Source organism: Notothenia coriiceps, unplaced genomic scaffold (genome assembly GCF_000735185.1).
Source record: "Notothenia coriiceps isolate Sejong01 unplaced genomic scaffold, NC01 NC01_scaffold00017754, whole genome shotgun sequence".
NCBI lineage: Eukaryota > Metazoa > Chordata > Actinopteri > Perciformes > Nototheniidae > Notothenia > Notothenia coriiceps.
In genome coordinates, this window is record NW_011350455.1 from 5,273 (window position 1) to 20,902 (window position 15,630).

The following is a 15,630-nucleotide window of genomic DNA, read 5'->3' on the forward strand; positions in this document are numbered from 1 at the left end:
AGTGTCTCCAAGGGCTTGAGTTGCCTCTCTGTCTAACCTGAGTCATTTGAACCCCCTCCGCAATACACAATTTGTATCTTCATGAAGGATGGCACACGCAAACACACAGTGGATGAATCCTTTACTGGACTTCGCCTGGGACCCAGATTCTGACCCTCCTATTAGTGAACACTACACTCAGTCTACAAGAAGCAGCGGCTGGCCAACATCTCACACCCAGTGGTCATCACACAGGTGTGCACACAAGTATGCATGCGCACAAACACAGAAGACAGGAATTGTTTTCATCAGATCTTACTGCTGGCCACTCTCAAGACGGAAAGAGAATGAAAAGGGAGAAAAGATTAAAGGCAGGGGAAGAAGAACATCTCAAACAGTAAGAGTCCCCTGCATTTCTCCACACACTGATGTGTTGGCCTGAACACGCATTCCTACTGAAAGGCTTTGGCCAGCCTTTAAAACAACACATTAAAGGGCTGTTCTGCATGAGCACAGTTGTTTCTGTTTTCTCCCTTTCCCCCCTTTTTCTCTCGCTCTGATCAACTCAGAGATCATCTAATCTGGTGGGGTTTTTGGGAAATTTGCAGATGCTAAAATATTTTTATGAGAAATAATAAAACACAGCAGGAAAATGAGCAACAACACTGTTTAAAACGAGAGAAATAAAGCTATACTGCTTTTACCGCATGGTCCCTTTATGTAACACATGGTCGACACTTTATGTAACACATGGTCAGTTTTTTAACCTACCTCTATATTGAATTTTATGTTATTTGGTTTGTTTTTATCTGTGGCTCCCAAGTCAATTTGTTTGACGTCACCCCACAGCACTAAAGGATGGGTTCAAAAAAACGTTATCAACACCACCCTTCAAATCCGAATGTGTTCTTTCGGTAGTATTATTGACGTATATTGTTTGAATATTTGTATCATACAATTGAACATTTCAGCTAAATATTTTACATGCTTATGCATTACTTTTAGCTAAATGCTTGATTCCTAACTATACTAAAGCATACTCAATTTTAAACATGTGGTGTTAATAAATGTTGTAATGCAACTAAGTACATCTACTCAAGACTTAAAGGTGGGGTAGGTAATTCACTTCAGAAACACTTTTTGTTATTTTCCATGGAATGCTCTGAACATGCCGATAGCAATGAATATATTAAATGCTTTGAAAATAAATACATACAAAAATGTCATCTGTGGAAGCCGTGGCGCTGTAAAAAGCACAACCAATTATTTTCACCGTCCCGGGTAAAATAACTGGATGGCCTACCTGCCTGTCAGCCTTCCATCTGTGCGCAAACTTATCTCGTGCCCTCATTGGTCATGTCATTGGGGATCTGTAAGGAAGTCTGAAGGAATGGGCAGATTTTTTTCGGCTGCGTACATTCAAATTCTAGCGCACTCGAGCTGGTTTCTCCAAAATTACCTACCCTATCTTTAAGGTATGTTATCATGTAATGGTGTGATATAACCATTGCTTTTGATACCTTGAGTTAAGTTCAAACCTTTGTTCTTTTACTTGAGTGAATGTAAAACATGGAGATGAATTCAAAAGAAAGCAATGGCAATTTCTTAGCAACAGTGTATTCTTTCACTGTTTTTAATGTATACATATTTTGCTTTCCTAATATTTTTGTAAGTGGGCCAAGCAGTGCAGAAGAGAAGGTCAAATGTATAAAAACAGTTTAAGCTCCATCTGGAATTTCAGTAATTCAACACTCTCCAGGTGATGACTAAGCAATTTTTTGTTTCTATTAGATTCGTTTCTGCTACAAAAACACTTTTTAAAATACCAGACTACAGTACAACCCAAGTATTTGTGTTACCGTAATGCAATAAGGCCATAATGTAATAAGCTTGGAGCCTATGTGAAAAGGGAGAAAGAATGACACGTGTAGCCTGGAGTTCACATTGTTTATTCAGTCTTAAACTAAGAGATTTTAACGTGACTTCCAGGACAGCAATTCAAATTGACATAAAATGGGTGTAGTGTAAACAAAATGACATTATAGTGGACTATGGTCGAGTAACAACTAATCTAGGCTAATATAACTTTCAGAGGACTGCCAGAATAGGCCAGTTTTTTCAAACCAATATCCAAATGACGTCTTATGATTAAGATAATGAATCTTGGAAAGTCAACAATTCAACATTTTTGTAGTTAGGTAATTCCAACAAAAATACTGATAATACTGATTATGGACACCATTGAAAGTCAACTTGTTTTCTTCAAGTATTACTGTAATGACTGAGCGGGAAATATTTGAATCTGTCTAGTACAGTTAAAACATTAAATCCATATCCCCAAGCAATTTTTACAATCCAGAGTGTGACCGAAATGTAAGACAGTTGTTCATCTCTCTACATCCAGACATATTCTCCATCTCCAAACCAACCAGTCAGTGTTTTCAATCCATCAGACTGCCACCATTCGCAACCAATTACTGAGGCCCTTTTTAGGATGGACTTAAAAAGTATTTAATGATCAAGTCATATAATCGTAATCAGACATCATTAAATAAAACTTAAATGATATGTTTACTGTTTTTCAACCCAGACGTTTAGTAAAATATTGTTTCACATGATTTTTGATGCACTGCACAACAAAGAGTTGACATATTCCAAGAGGAGCTCTTTAAACACCCAGGCTAAGCTAATTTAGGAAAAGCAGGAACTTCACAGGAGGGTTCGACTTGTTTATAAGATCTACAGCCAAAATGAGAGTTGCAAAGCTGTTCTTTCTGTCACAGGTAGGTTTCTGTTGACCTTTATCCAATTCCATCTCTGCTACAAACAGGAATTCAAGCAAATAAAATCAATTTAACATAATAAAATGAAACAGATTACCAAAAAGCATGTCTTGGAGCTTTCCATTTATGCAATCTGGATTTACCTTGGTTTTAAAATAAAAGTTTGGGGTCAGTGAGAAGCTGGAGCTGTGTAAGAATCTTGAAACTTGAGCAAGAGTGCGTGAGGTTGTTTTTAAGCACAGTCATAAACAGGCAATAGGAAACATGGATTAGTCACATCTCTGGTAATAATGATCATGATTCTTTGTAAAGGAACTCATAATCTGTCTAAAAATCATCAAGCCTAAAGCAGACCTATTGTTTGTGCTGTAGAATCAGTGGGTAGCAAACATATGTTAGTATTTATTAATATTCCAGTTAGTAATACTTTTTAGTTTAGTTTTAACACTGCCGGCTAAAAGGCAGGGTAGCCAGGCCATTGTCTTCAGTGGAGGCCAGTAATGCTATCATTAACTAGTTTAACCTGATTTACATTTGTAGACTTATCTGCATCATTTTTAATGATTGACTTCTGCTATTAACAAACCAGTGTTTTTATTTAGCTTTTAAATGTATGGATTAGCTTTGCATCCCCATAGACTATTATTATTAAAGTCCATCCATACTTCTTTTAGTGACATGGTTGGTCTGGTGACAGAGAACAGGTCGTTGGATGAAGCAACATCTTCACAATCTGCACTGGGAATATGTTGTTAATCCAAACAAATGAAATTGTAATAACTTCTATACACAACATTATATAATCCAGTTCTCCCTTCATAAATCTCTTTGTGTTGTTATTTAAATTGCATTGTTTTCCAGGGCACTCCAGGGATTTTGAAACGTGTCAACATTTAAAACACATCATTTCCTTTATAAACAGAAATTAAAGGTCTTAATGTATTTTCAAGTTGCATTTCTTGATTTCCAAAAACGTTCTGCTTCTGTGTTATCAGGTTGATTGGCAGATTTAGTGTATACTCTTAATCAACAGTGTTATATTTCAGCCCTTGTGTCTAAAAACTTGTCCAGTCAGAGGAAAACTCTTTGGTATTTCCAAGAAAAAAGGATTGCACAAACAGTATTTGATAAGAGAGGAGAGAGATTTGTATCAAGTCATTTTAAAATGCACAACAGATATGGGCGACATCTCAAGAGGTATTGAGTCGGAGAAGGTATGCATCTGAGCATACGAGAGTGCGGGCCTGTTATCAAAAGCGTACCATTCACACTGTGAGCATATGGATCTAAGTTAACATAATGTCGTGAGATTTTCACTCAAGGAATTAAATGAGATGTTGAGCAATGTCTGCTTTATAGAGAGCCCGGCATAACCCGATAACACAGAAATGTGATTTTCACATTAGAAGAGAAATGCAAATATCTTAACTAAAATCTACAAAACAAGGATTAATAGATATTTGGTAAAGGCGAGGAATCTACTAGAAAATTCAGGCCTTAAGCTAAGCTAAGCCAAGGCCATCTGTTCACATAACACAATGACGAAGAAAAATCAAACATGTTGAAAAAGAGATGATGCGATCCAATCCTCTTCCAGCCTTGACTTTTTTTAGATGATGAGGAATCCACTGAATCCAGCCGAAGCTCCTCAAAATAAACAATGTAAAAGTAAACAAGATGTGAAACATTAAATGAGGAGAGACCTTTGATTAAGAACTCTCTCCCTTCACATGTTAGAGTAGAGAATGTGTCCATGACGAATGCAATCAGCCGTTCACTCAAAAGTCACTTAGAGTACTCATTTAATTGGACCCATTTTCCGACTGATGCACGACACTCATGATTCTTCTCTGAATAAGACAGTGAGATGAATATTAACAAAAGAAATTCGTCTGTAGTATTGCCACAAGCCACCATTAACGTTTTATATTTTTGTACATTGCAATAAGAACAAAGACAGCGGTGGATCCACCACTAAGTGTGTGTGTGTGTGTCTGTGAGTGTGTGTCACAAAGGCCACTGTACGCAATCAAAGTGGAAGACTTTGACCTTGCCAAGGACAGGAGGACAGACTATGTTTCTATTGAGATCTGAGCGTCCATTTTCCCATTATGCTGCTGCTCTTATCTACAGAAACACTAAAATCCGGTTAAATGGAGCCATTTTCTCATTTGCCTTTGGAGGTCATTTTTCATGCTTGGAGAACTCCACTGATTCAGACGGCACAAGGGGCTCCATTGTGATAATAGCCTGTTCTGCGAGGGTCCGGAGGCCCGGTCTGCACAGTCAGGCAGACAGTCCCAGACCAGAGCTGGAAATCCCTCTACATCATACATCCAGTTGTGTAGCAAGGGGCCGCAGCAAAGGCGGGAAGCTACTGTCCCATGGTTTGATCAATAAAAGAGAGGAGAAATCACCATTGACTGCTCTCAGCAGGTTATTGCTTGACAAACCTTGTACGAAACCTAATTCAAGAGCCAACTAGGCCCTTCAATAGAGTGTTAACCACAGAGCACAGGCAACAAGGATGTTTAGCGCTTCCCAGCTCTGGTGAGACACTGGTTGAAGTTGCTCCTGGGCTGTGGCAGTTTGTAGCAGTACTTTGCCCCCTGTGGTGGCAGCTGGGGCCCTCAAGAGGAAAAGCAAAGGCTGCAGCACTCCATGCAGATCTCCAGGCAGTCTGCAGACTCGCAGCAGGCGTCGATGATGCCACAGTCCATGTCACATGGCAGTTCACAGTCGCCACACTCCTCTGACGCACAGCAGCAGCAGAAACACGAGTCGTCCCCCGCACAGGAGCCGCATGTGGCACAGTCCAGCACGATGTTACACAGAGTTAGGAATTCACAAAAGAGGCAGGCCAGAATACAGTGAACACAGCAGTCTGCAGAGAAAGAGAGACAGAGTTTTATCATTGCCCACTCATAATTACTTTTCTTATGTCAATAGTTTGTATGCTAATCCGTCAGTATTTTCTCTGTCACATGTCATGCTAATGAAGCAAAGAAATATAAAAAGTTTTGTCAGAAGTAGCTTGGCATCACGTTCACTGTGATAGGTCAGAAATGATGAAACATGATTGAGTAATTACTTCACAAGAACACGTTTTCCTTCAGTGCCAGGCTAAAGGCTAAGGATGGCCAATGTCCTGGTGGCATTAGTAAACTGACTTACCACATTTTTTCTTTAATAGGAGTTAAAAAAACACATTTCTGGTCTTACAAAATCTTTCTTGGTAATAAGTCAACTCGCCCTCGCTGCTCAACCACATAACTCCTCTCTTCTTTTTTTAGCCCCCAGTATCAGTATTAGTCATGTAAAAGACATGACAGTTGCTACTTTTTAATTAGCGAATGTCATGAGAAGGTGGCCTTTTCCACATATAACAGTTACCAGTTGAAAATGTTAAATGCCATACATTTCACACTGTGCCATGGATCTAACCCACTCACGTTTCAAAGAAACAAAAGTGGATTTATTACAGGAATGCAGAGGTTAATATATTTTTATATTTTAAAGTTTGTTAAATTACTCCTTTGGTTTTTGATTAATATATTTCATTTGGCTTTTTAAGTTGGTAAAGATTAAGTACGATTTTACATTGAGTGGGTATGAAATATACTGTTAAACTTAGCTGAACTCTGGGCTGCTGCTTTTGCTCTTTTAATACAACCCACCAATGGTAATACATGCAATAATCTTACAAATTGCAAAACGAAATGTAAATGATTTCTACTTCTGGGTCAATGAAGATGTGAAAATAGCGTTATGATCCTTCACTCTGACCAGACATATGAAAAACTTGATGTTGAACCTTGCTTGCTATCCATCCCTTTCGTGTCGTCGTCCCCCCCCCCCCCCCGTTCCCCCCCGTCGGTGTCTGTATCTCACCGTCCTGTGACTCTGCAGGAATCTGAGAGCTGTTGCTCTTGGAGCTGCTCTTGCTCCTCTTGCTGCTCTGGGATGTGATGGAAGGGTTGGACCGCAATTTCTTGGTGTGTTTGGGTCCCGCCGAAGAGGACGAGGAGGTGGAGGATTCCCCTCTTGGGAGGGAGCCCAGCTTAGGATGCTGATGAAGGCCCCCGTTCCTGACCCCGTTGGTCTGGAGTGTGTGTGTGCGAGGCGTGTGATGCGGACAGTGCGTGTGAGGGGAGTGTCTGTGTGCGTGGTGCTTGGCTCCGTTGCGTTGTTGGCCGCTGGGCTGTGTCTGACATGGCTGGGTGTGGCGGGCGGGCGTAAATCTGGCTGCTGGTTGAGCTGCGGAAGGACACAGGTGAATTAATTTACAATAGGCTGGGGGTTGTATGCATTTAAAAGTGAATACAAATTCAAAACTCTTCAGTTTAACTCAGTGTTGCTTTTGTTCTGTCATATAAATGACAAGCTTGCACTTGCATTTTAAGGTACTTTTTAGTTGTGTCGAATTGTAATATAGCTCTGATGAGAATATATTATGAAGGCCCACATGTATATGATAGACTAAGACCCCGTCCACACGGACACGAAACGGGTTGCATCGGCGAGGCCGTAACGGAACCGCGGAAACGGAGCCCTCAAACGATAACGGGTCCCAAGGTGGGTAGATCTGCAGACGAAACGCTCTGGAGGGTCAAACGGCTTCGTGTGTACCTCCTATACGATAATTTTCTGATAACGATGAAGCCATAGCCCAGCCTCTCCCCACCTCTGCTGCTCACTGCTGTAGCATGCTCAGTAGCTACTGCTACGGAGAATAAACAGAAGAGCAACCAGGCAACCATGGCAACCAGGCAACCATGCTCGCTGCTTTTGGTGTATTTTGTGGCGGAAGTACAGCGCCACTTACAGGCCCGGCATATGTACTACAGCGTCTCCAGCGGGTCGAGCAGCCTCGTGTGGACGGACACGTTTCTTGAGCCTATAGGCCTACTGTGTGGATGGAAGACTTTTTTTAAATCGAATTTGGTTTTCGTTTTTGTCTCCGTGTAGATGCAGCCTAACACCGTAAGTATACTAACATTGAGATGTTTACTGAAAACTCACATTGTCAATTAATCTATACATTATTTTATGTGACTAACCCTTTTTTTCAGACTAGCAATCTAAAGGCCGTACTTTTAGTATGCATTACAAAATAGAGACACATACAGCAAATCCTTCCATTTGAAATATACCCTGGTTTGAACCAGGGTATATTTTGACATGTGTGCTTGATAAAGAATTTCAACAATTATTTGTGTTCTCAGATTGAAGCATCCCTTAAAGCATTTAGGGATAAAATATGTATATAGTGTGCGAGCAGGCTTGCCAACATGTGTGGCTAATGCAGGTGATCACTGTACAGCTCTGAGGCAGGGCCGAGGACCCTCTAAGCGTGCGTGCAGACTTGTGGTGATGAGGCTTTGTGCAGAGGGAGGCTCTGGGAAACTGAGTTCAATTACAAAGCCTACCCTAAAGGCAAAAGCTCAAGGGAGGAGTTCTGTATTTGCTGAACTGACCCCTGAGCCTACTAGTCTAGACTCTTATACAACAATAAAGACATGACGGGCAAAAAAAGACACATGAAAAGAGTGTAAGAGAAGAAGACCAGAGTGTTTTTCTGTGTATAAGCTCATCCTATCAATTCATCTTTTGGAAGAATAGAGTACCTACAAACAGTGTGCACATTTTGTTAATCTTGGCTCAATATTCCACTTAGTATGTTTTACCTCCAACTACTTAGCCGGACTTATGGAGGCAGAAAAGCACACCTTCGCTGCCAAACAAAACACACACCCTGAAAAGAAGTATAAAATGGAAGCCTGGTTTTTATATATTACGGTAGTATTTAATACCATCCTATTGAGACCCTAAATATTTTCTTGACCTGAAAGCATCTGGTGTTGAGAGACGTGGTGAAGATTAACAGGGCAGGTTAGACAACAGAGCGAGAAAAAATCAAAGCAGGAAGGCAGTACCTCTCAGATGCACACACACAGTGTGGTCCTGAGCTCTGGCTATGAAACACGACTGGCAATAAAAGCGTCCGTTCGATAACCGCGCAGAGACAGATAACCCATCCAGGCCTGTTTTGATTGGCTAAAGGCCGTAGTCACACAATCAATCCAGTGTTATTAAAGATTCTTTCATTCAGCGTTTTTCTAACTTTGCTCCAGATGTTTGGCAGGCTGCAGGGCCTGTGTGTGTGTGTGTGTGTGTGTGTGTGTGTGTGTGTGTGTGTGTGTGTGTGTGTGTGTGTGTGTGTGTGTGTGTGCATTAGTGTGTAGACATGTATGCATGTGCAGGGCTAGAGAAAAGGAGCCATACTAATCTAAAGTATGTAAAAAGTCAATACTTGCTTCTCTCCTGTGTTATGTCTCTCCCTCTTTTCTTACTTCACTTCATCTCCTCCCTTTCTGTCTGTCTTTCTTATTGCTCCCTTCTAACCTTTTGCACAATGCTGTATTTTCACTCTGAGCTGGCCAGGATGTAGGTCGGTAAGAGAAGAAGGGATTAGAGAGACGGGAGGGAAGCATTCCCACTGGGTGTGTATTGTCCAGGGGATTGTGAGTTGTAGAGAAATTCATCCTTTTTGTGAGTTTGTGGTGTGCATGTGTGTGAGGGTATGAACGCAGTACATAGGCGGATCTGGCAAGCAAACAGACAGACAGAGACGGGGAGTCAGGCCTGTCTCCAAACAGAGCTTGAGGTTAGGCCCACTCTCACACAAATATATGCATGCAAGGACACGTGCGGACACACACTCATATGCACATGCACACACACAGAAAAAACACAAGGTCCCTTTGTCTGAGATCAAGAACGTAAGGGAGAAATATGGACTGAGAAAGAGAGAAAACAAAGTTGGAGAAATGGGTTGCTGCCTATTTGGAGGAAGCATGGGTGTGACTCATAAACACAATGATTCAGCAGTGGGAGCTAGTTAAAAATAACAGCAAATAAAGAGCCAAATGACTGTGGGATTAACATGATGAGACTGGGAAACCACAGAGCGTGTGTGTATGGTGCTAACACAGCAGGGTTGGCCACTGGGGGTCCTGCAACCCTTACAATGTGTGTGTGTGTGACTGTTTGTCCGTGCAGATGTCTTGGGCCAGTGAGCGAGCACCAGTGAGTCACCATCAGTTGAATGCAGCAGCACACACACCCCCATTCACACACCCTCCACCTCTTCCTTCTCTTCTGGCATCTCTCAGCCACCCTGTACTTACACACCTCTCTCCCAGACCAAAGATCTGCTGTTCATCTCTCTCTCTCTCTCTCTCTCTCTCTCTCTCTCTCTCTCTCTCTCTCTCTCTCTCTCTGCTCTACTAGAATGAGTCACCAGTATGAGTATGAACTCTGTCTCTATTCCAGCTGTTTTATCCTCCCGTCTACTCTGGTGCAGTTTTTCTGTCTATTTAGGACAAAGTGATGAAATGTAAATATATTTTTTCATCAGACAAAATCTGTGCTCCCAAATGCAATTGTGAATGGTGCATGTACAGTACCAGAAATGTGCCCTTTACCTAACAAGACACAAGCAAATAGAAATGCTTTTTGCATTATTAAGCACAGCAGAGGCTCAGTATCCAATCAAATATGTTTGACTCACGCTCAACACTGATGCACATTATTGCGGTTTGCAGTGAAGTTCTTTTTATCAAGGAGGACATGGGCCATTTATGATGACAATAAAGAAATCACTAACTCCCTTCTGAGATTGTCTTGCTTAGTTGTGCTGTTTTTAATTGTGGGCCAAAAGTGTCAACTACTAAAAATGTGAGAATGGGAAAATGATATGTTGCTGGTGAAGTTTTCAATGAGTTTTTGCCACATGTTTGGCTCCTATAAAGCCCCCAAACCAACATTATAGCGGTAAATAGTGGTTTGTTTAGTTGCGGCCTTCTACTGCATTGAAAAAGTAGTACATAGACTGATGCATCAATTACATTTGAAATTTTGAATTACCTCTAGGTTAATAAAAAGCTACTTCATGTTACTTTCAATGAAAAAAGAAGCACTTAGTTTGGTCATAGCAATGTTAACACACATTAAATTCCATCATACAATTAAAGGCTAACGAGGTTAACATAATGTGTATGTTAGAATCTGAGCCACACAACATTTCAGATATAAAAGTACTTGACAAAGTGAAAACTTGATCACTGAAGGCAATGGTCTGTTTGTCTTGGTTTTATTTGTGCTGACAGGTTAAAGATACCAATGCATACAAAAAAGCAACACACCTTATCCTACAAAAGCCTCATTTTAAATGTTCTTCGAGTAGCCAAATCATACATACAGAACATTAAAATATGATGTGCATACAGTGACACAATAGCCAAGCTTTACACAGACAGAGGTACAATAGGCAGCTCTGATTTCAGTGTTATCGTGTAAATGACATGTTAACACGTCTGTCCGTCCTGGGAGAGGGATCCCTCCTCTGTTGCTCTCCCTGAGGTTTCTCCCATTTTTCCCTTTAAACTGTGGGTTTTCTCTGGAAGTTTTTCCTTGTACGATGTGAGCGTCAAAGGACAGAGGGTGTCGTATTGTCATACTGATATTCTGTACAAACTGTGAAGTCCACTGAGACAAATGTAACATTTGTGATATTGGGCTATACTGTATAAATAAACATTGATTGATTGATTGATTAACATTTCTTTTTAGTTTGAGATGTTGGAGCTTGTTTTGGCTCCTGAGGGTGGAGCTGCACTTCTAGCAAAGTGGAGAGACAAAGTCTCAGTTAAGTGTTAATTTGTGACATTTAGAACCCAATCAAACCTCATGATTGCAAAGAGAAAAGGCAGAATTGCCTGAGCAGACTCAGCACCACTACTTGTTGTTATAAAAGGTCTACATAATAAGCCTAAATAAGATCTCAACGCTCAAAAGGGTTGAGTGATTGCAATTTGACAGATGTGTTCGTGCCTGCACAAGTTTGCGGAAAAAGCCGTTTCTATACCAGGAATAACAAAGCTGTGCACTTGGAATTAGTCTTTTGTATATAGATTTGAAATTTGCCAAGAACATTTCTTTCTCTTTTTGCTGGAAGAAAACATAAAATATGACCCACAATGCATAACAACAACTTGCCCAATACACAAAAGTTCTGGAAAACAAAATAATTGATGTTTTCTTGTGGTTTTTTGACATTCAGATACAAATCCCTGCAAATGTCTGAAAACACTCGATTACATATTTATTTTTGCAAAGTTTGACTTTGTTTGTGACTTTCACCTGACAAAGTCATGTAAAAACAGTGCAAATATTTCCTGAAGTGGTTTAGGCCTTTAAAGAGGACCAAGCAGCGGATTTGCAATAACAACATGACAAACTGCAACACTAATCCCTGACCTGAGACTTCCTCCAGCCACCTCCTTCACACACGACTGACATTGTCACCATTACCTCTACCTGATAGTACATGTCAAATATAGTGTATCGGTTTATTTGTGACTAAACGTATATATAGATCATAATTATATTCAGAAGAAGACAAGAGAGATTGAATGAAAAGAAAAGAGAGAATTAAAGCAGAGGAACAGAGATGGAAAACTGTTTGAGCACAGTGACTGTTCTCTAATTAAAGCCAATGACACAGCTCTGTTAGATTTCCCACCAACAACACATTGCACACCCCTCCCCTTTGATGACAAGATAATAACAAACAGCTCCTCTCAACATTTTCCTTACACGCACTTCCATGCCCTGATTGGCACATGCATAAAAAAGGGTCTGTTTTATATCTGTTTTATGCTTTGATCTGATTTGGATCAGAAGATAATTTCAAACCGATAAAAATAAACAAAGTGCAGGAATCATAAATGCTACTGTGATCATGTCAGTGGTGTATTATTGTACATGTCACTGTTTCCTCGTGAGACCAAAAGTGTGCAAGCATTTAAACATCTGTGAACATGTTTATCTTGCTGCGACAGTGGCGTCAAAGAAGGCAGGGTGTTCATGACACCAGTGACAGGAAGTGTGTGTCTGTGTGTGCTTGTGCGTACATAGTCACACTTGTGAACTGCTTTCTCCGTACATTGTTATCAGACAGCTCTTCATGGGCCATGGGCCAGATACATTCTATAGCTCTGATGTCATCACTGTGAGACAGGATGAGGAATTTGTTTTGGCTTCTGTTTCCTCACCCTCTCACTCGCAAACACATTGGCAGATGTCAGACAGCCATGACTTCACCACAGACCTGAGTCACAGCTATTCGGTAACGTCTTCACGCTCATCATGAAGCCTGAGGAGCGGATACTGATTGATTGATGGGTTGCAGATCACACACAAAATATATAAACGGCAGACAAGCTGAGGTTCACGAAAGAGACAATAACAAACCCTAAGTAATTGTTGTAGTGTTAATTTTGTCTGCCATTTTTTCTTTAGTCCCAGTCCTGCTAAATGTCCTTGTAAGTTTTTATCATAGTTTTATTTAACTTATATTTTGTGCATTGTTTATCTTCGACAAAGAAAACTGTTACCATGTTTTTTAAGTGAATGAAAAGTGTTTTTATTATTATTTAGTTATGGTATTATATTGAACAATTCATTTCATCTGCAGTAGCCAAAATGTCCTTATAATAAGGCATACATAGCACAGCAATTGGAACTGAAAGATAAACATTCACACAAAATAATTGTCATTTTGTCAACACAAATGAAGGGATAATTGCAAAAATATAAACCACATTTTAGTCTTTTTTTTACGTCAACAATATTGCATAGTGAAATATTGCCATCAGTCAGTTTAATGACATCAGTTCTTTCATAGTCTCATCCTTACTCTGGAAGAAAGGTTGCTGAAGACCATATTTAATATTTGCAATTAACAAAATGATATTTGATGGATACAGCAGGCATATGCTGTGTATTCACCTGAGAAAGGGATAAAGAAAGGAAGAAATGTCACTGTTTAGTTTTAGTTCAAGTCCCGTGAATACGTGTGATATGTGTAAGATGTAGAAGGCAGAGTAAAGCCAGTAAATGTTCATGGCGGTACATTTTGTCCAAGCCTACTGTTGCATAACCCTTCCTGCACAGCATATGGAGCTGGTGGGTTTCATAGATTTTATTGGGATGTAAAATGAAGAAGGGAGAGAGGCAGAGAGAAGTCTTCCAGAGCGAGCCTGAAATAGAACAACAGAAGGGACAGGTAGAGGCACAAAAATAGACGGAGACAGCAGACATTCACACACCTACTTAAAACACACTGCATTCACCTACTTATCCATTTCCTCACTGAACTGCTGGTTATTCAGTTACCACAAACTAGCTATTACCATGGGACACGTTTATGTGTTTGTGCATGTCACCCATGGCTGGCCCTGGATTCCGGGAAAAAAATGCTCGCAGTTTTGTAACACATGCTCAGATTTCAGCTTACTCAACCGTCCTCTCACCCCTTTATTCCTCCCTTTATTCCCTTACACAATCCCTCTGTTTTTTAACTGACAGGAAGGACAGATTTAGACCACTGTATGACGTTTAAATTTGTTACGGTGTGAGTGGTCAAGAATCCAGACATCTTAGCTAGAGTTTTGTGAGGGTTTATTATTGTGAAGGTTGGTTTTCTAAGTGAATAAATGACATAGAAGAACTAGATTGATAATTAGGTTGAAATTCTACTTATTTCAAACTGGAGTGAAAGCAAGAAAAATATGTGGTGAGATAATAACATAGGCTTTGCTACAGGGAGTTAAGCAACTGCACATCAAGGAGAGTGAAGCCGTCTCTCTCTGTCTGAATCATAACCGTGGGACTTGTAATATGAGGGAGGGAAATGCGCGGTGGCGATTGGTGATATGACTCTGAAAGGAGAACTTCCAGGTGTTGGTACACTTCTGGCCAGCAATTGCAGCGGAGAGGTGCCAAAACACCCAGTGGGGAGTGTAATGACCGGACAGTTGGCGTTTTTGGGAAGTAGTTTAGACTTGAGTGTAAATAAAACCAAACAACATGAGACACATTCATCTCTCCTCCTGCAATTTTCTTACTTTGGTAGTAATTTTATGTTGCAGCAATGAGAAATGTTATTGGAGTGGATTGGTCACAAAACACATTGCAGAATAGAGAGCCCAAATCCTGGTTTCTGTTACAAAAGTAAGAAAACCTCATTGGAAATCACACTGACATTTATAATAAACCCAATGACAAAAATCCAGCCCTGGAACAAAACCAGTCTCAGTCTTCTCTTGTGGTGTAGTCCATATGTCTAGACAGGGATGGTAAACCTTAACAAAATGATGTATAAAAACTGTTAATTATTTTGTTTAAGAAACCTTTACCAAACAACATTTCCCACAAGCCCAAGACTGTTGTGGGTTAAACATAATACGCTTGACAGCCAGTTGAGTGGTGAGCTTTATGAGCTAACAGGGAGCGATAATTTTAAAGCATTTTTGCCATTATTTTGTTTTGGATGTTCCTTCATTTAATGCATGGACAGTAGAAGGGGACAGGAAAAGAGGAGTGAAAGGAATGGATTGATTTAACAACGCCATTGCCATAAATCAAAGATGTTTTGACAACTTGATCTCCACCTTAAACCTCTAGGTCACCAGGGGCCTAATTTATAAACGGTGCGTATGCTCAAAAGATGGCGTACGCCAGTTTCTAAGCAATGTTTGCGATTCATAAAAAACAAACTTAACGGGAAAATGTGTGGTCCTCCACGCAAACTCTGACCCATGTGTACGCACTAAGCACAAAAACGGGAGGGACGAGAAACTGCGACACCGTTGGCAGAAGGAAGAATGGAGAGAAATATGTGGAAATAATACCATAAATTGGTGACGATCCGACCTCCATGCTGCTACTCTGGTTCAAACTGCATCCACCAAACAATATGATCTCCCCAAAATAACCAAAATCTGACACGGTGTGAGATGTC

The 15,630-nt window shown here is 40.4% G+C and overlaps 1 protein-coding gene across 2 annotated transcripts in view; it reads right to left on the reverse strand.

Moving 5' to 3' along the window:
- Positions 1-1,912: 1,912 nt before the first annotated feature.
- mdfi (MyoD family inhibitor) overlaps positions 1,913-15,630 on the reverse strand; it is a 29,030-nt gene continuing 15,312 nt past the window's right edge. Inside the window, exons 4-5 of one of the 2 annotated variants that reach the window (XM_010777087.1) lie at positions 6,654-7,019; positions 1,913-5,646 (exon numbers count right to left, since the gene is read on the reverse strand). In XM_010777087.1, the coding sequence (XP_010775389.1) occupies positions 5,393-5,646; positions 6,654-7,019 (620 nt within the window). In that variant the 3' untranslated portion in view covers positions 1,913-5,392. Of the gene's footprint in view, positions 5,647-6,576; positions 7,020-15,630 lie in introns of both variants that reach the window. The other variant, XM_010777088.1, reaches the window with a different exon arrangement.